A 2,672-nucleotide genomic window follows, 5' to 3' on the forward strand; every position below is an offset into this window, starting at 1 on the left:
TATCGCCCTCATTTTTCCGAATGGCAACAGTGCTGATATCAGTTACAATGGCTGCGTCCCACTGTTGCTGAGATAATGAGAGAAAATTATCGATCTGATGCGATTTCATCAAAAAACATACAATAAAAAAAAATCTCATTTCAATTTTGAAAAAAATCGCTTCGAGGTGCACTGGCTCTTGTCTAGATGCACCTTTTGTACCAAATTTCGTAGCTCTGGGTCTATTAGCTTACGCGCAGCTCGAACGAAAGACACGTACACAGACCGACTCTTCCTTATATATATACAGATTGGGAAAAGGCTTTTTGTGTTCATATTCAATAAGTAAAAATTCGTTTGTTGCGTCTCTAATTAGTCAAATATCTTAATCTCTCTAATTAGACTAAGTAGACAAATATCTTTAAATCAAATGAAACAAAAGCCTTTTTGCTGCAATAGATTTAGTGAACAAAGAGAAAACATTTTTCACAACAATCAGGTAATAATGATCTCGATATTAGCTCTGCAACAAATACCTCCGAAGGTAAAATAACAATGTGCATTGTTAGAAATGCATAAAAATGTATATACTTTTATTTGAGATATTTTCATATCTGACAAAAGCGTTGCATATCTCAAAATGGATATCATGAAATCTTACTCCGAAATATTTAAGCAAGGGATCTTCTTTGATCTGGACAAACTCTTTGATTGCTGCCTTCGAAGTGAAGACGGACTGGAATTTGGTGCACATCGTATCATTCTAGCTAGTCGCTGTGACTATTTTCGTGCTGTCTTTAGCGGAAACTTTGGAATAGAAACCAAAGTGTATCTTTCGGGCATTAGCGGAAGCATTTTGTGCGAAATTCTTCGCTTTCTATATACTGGAAGTATCATCTTAAATGAAGAGAACGTTATTGACATCGTCGTAGCTGCAGATTACTTTTTGATTGACAAATTGCTGAGTGAATGTCGAATCTATGCTTTCAATCATATTAATGCTAACAACTGTCTGTTGTTTTTCGAGGTAGCTTGGTCAGTAGAGAGATTTTCCTTTTTGACTGAATGCCTCAGATATATTCAGACTCATTTCGAATCTGTAGTCAGCAGTCAGTATTCCAATTTCGCAAATCTCCCGCTAAGCTTCGTGAAGAGCTTTCTGAATCTAAGTGGAATTACAGAAGATGTCATATGGGTGGCTGCTATGAAATGGCTGAAGAAAGATCCAGTTGTAAGATTGCAAGTACTACCCGAACTTCTGGCATGCCTTTGTTTGCAGAACTTGGATGAAAACTTAGCAACTGAAATACTCGACAGTTCTTTTGTTAAAGAATACTTATTAAATACTGAGCCTCAAAATAGCATATGTTGCAAGAATTTTGTGAGAAATATCTTCAAGGAATTTATAAACAATAGTAAAAATAATGATAATTCTGAAAAATTGAAAAGCTTAATATTAAAATCAAAAATTGTATATGGCACTTATCCGCTTCCATCTACGTCTCGCTTACCTAAGTCTTTGTTCCTTTTCTCGGGTTCGGCATCACAATTTTCATTCGACAAGAAATTCTATATAACATTTGATGAGGAACTCGACGTGTGGCAAGAAATTAATGGAAATCCTATACGGCCACAAGCTCTTGTTTCGGTTGGCAGCAGAGTTTATATATTTGATAAATCTGAAAATAAAATTCTAGCTTTAAATCTGGATGACAAATCCTGGACACACGTAAAGCCTATGAATACTCAACGTCACGAATACAGTGTTGTGTCTATAGGATTGAACATCTATGTACTGGGAGGAATCCTCTTCAATTCGCAAGTGCATACATCTTTGGTAGAAAAATATAATTGTGTAACGGGACGCTGGGAAGAAGTCAGATCCATGCTTATGAGCTGTACATTTGCTATTGGAGCTGAAAACGTAATTTATGCTGTTGGAAGTAGCCGAAATCCTGAAGGTTTTCAGATGATTGCGCAGGTTTACAACCCAGAGCAGGATATATGGTCATTGATAAATGCTCCTAATATATACCGAAAACATTTCGCTCTTGTTTCTCTTCGAGGTAAAATATACATCCTAGGTGGAAGTAATAATGGCGAATATTTGAGATCTGTGGAAGAATATGACACTGAAGAGGACACTTGGAAACATTTTGCGGACTTGCCTTTCCCTTATTATTCTCCGAAAGCAACAATCTATAAAGATATGATATTGGTGTATGATGATGTTTTACAAGGAAATTATTCACCTTACCCCCCTTCTTTTTGGGATGAAAAATCACAAAATTGGCAACTATCGGGTTTAGTTTCTCTTTCAATGTACAAATTTTGTGCTATAAAGGATGAAGATACCATTCAAAACTTAGTGAGGAAGAATAATGATTCAGATATAAATTGGAAGAAAAGTCCCTTTGCTAATTCATTCTTTTTTATGAGGTAATCTTGAGACAGTATAACTTTATTCATTTAGAAATAAAAGTTTAAAATAAATTTGAATAAAATGTCGACTTTGCATAACTTATTTCATGTTTTGTTCATCTTTTGGATATTAAAACTTATTGAAAATTTAAATGTGAAGAAACAGTTTTCGTTTTTTATTGAATCTGTAGTCTTTAAACCCTAATTTTGTTTCCCTTTAGCTTTTACCTGACTTCAGAATTTTATTATAATGCATAAAATTTTAGTAAATC

General features: G+C 34.5%; 1 protein-coding gene across 1 annotated transcript; it reads left to right on the forward strand.

Annotated features, from left to right (window-relative positions):
* Positions 1 to 619: 619 nt before the first annotated feature.
* LOC118181073 (kelch-like protein 38) lies at positions 620 to 2,422 on the forward strand. Its single transcript, XM_085819698.1, has 2 exons — positions 620 to 1,394; positions 1,677 to 2,422. The coding sequence occupies exons 1-2, from the start codon at positions 620 to 622 to the stop codon at positions 2,420 to 2,422; spliced, it is 1,521 nt and encodes a 506-aa protein (XP_085675824.1).
* Positions 2,423 to 2,672: the final 250 nt, after the last annotated feature.

This window comes from Stegodyphus dumicola, chromosome 6 (genome assembly GCF_044657685.1).
Source record: "Stegodyphus dumicola isolate Sdum_Otavi_A_Nest chromosome 6, ASM4465768v1".
In the NCBI taxonomy this organism is placed as follows: Eukaryota; Metazoa; Arthropoda; class Arachnida; order Araneae; family Eresidae; genus Stegodyphus; species Stegodyphus dumicola.

Coding starts and splice junctions, on each gene's coding strand:
- LOC118181073 (XM_085819698.1), top strand. CDS start 620: ATGGATATCATGAAATCTTACTCCGAAATATTTAAGCAAGGGATCTTC. Junction 1,395..1,676: donor CAAGGAATTTATAAACAATA/GTAAAAATAATG, acceptor ATAAAATTCTAG/CTTTAAATCTGGATGACAAA.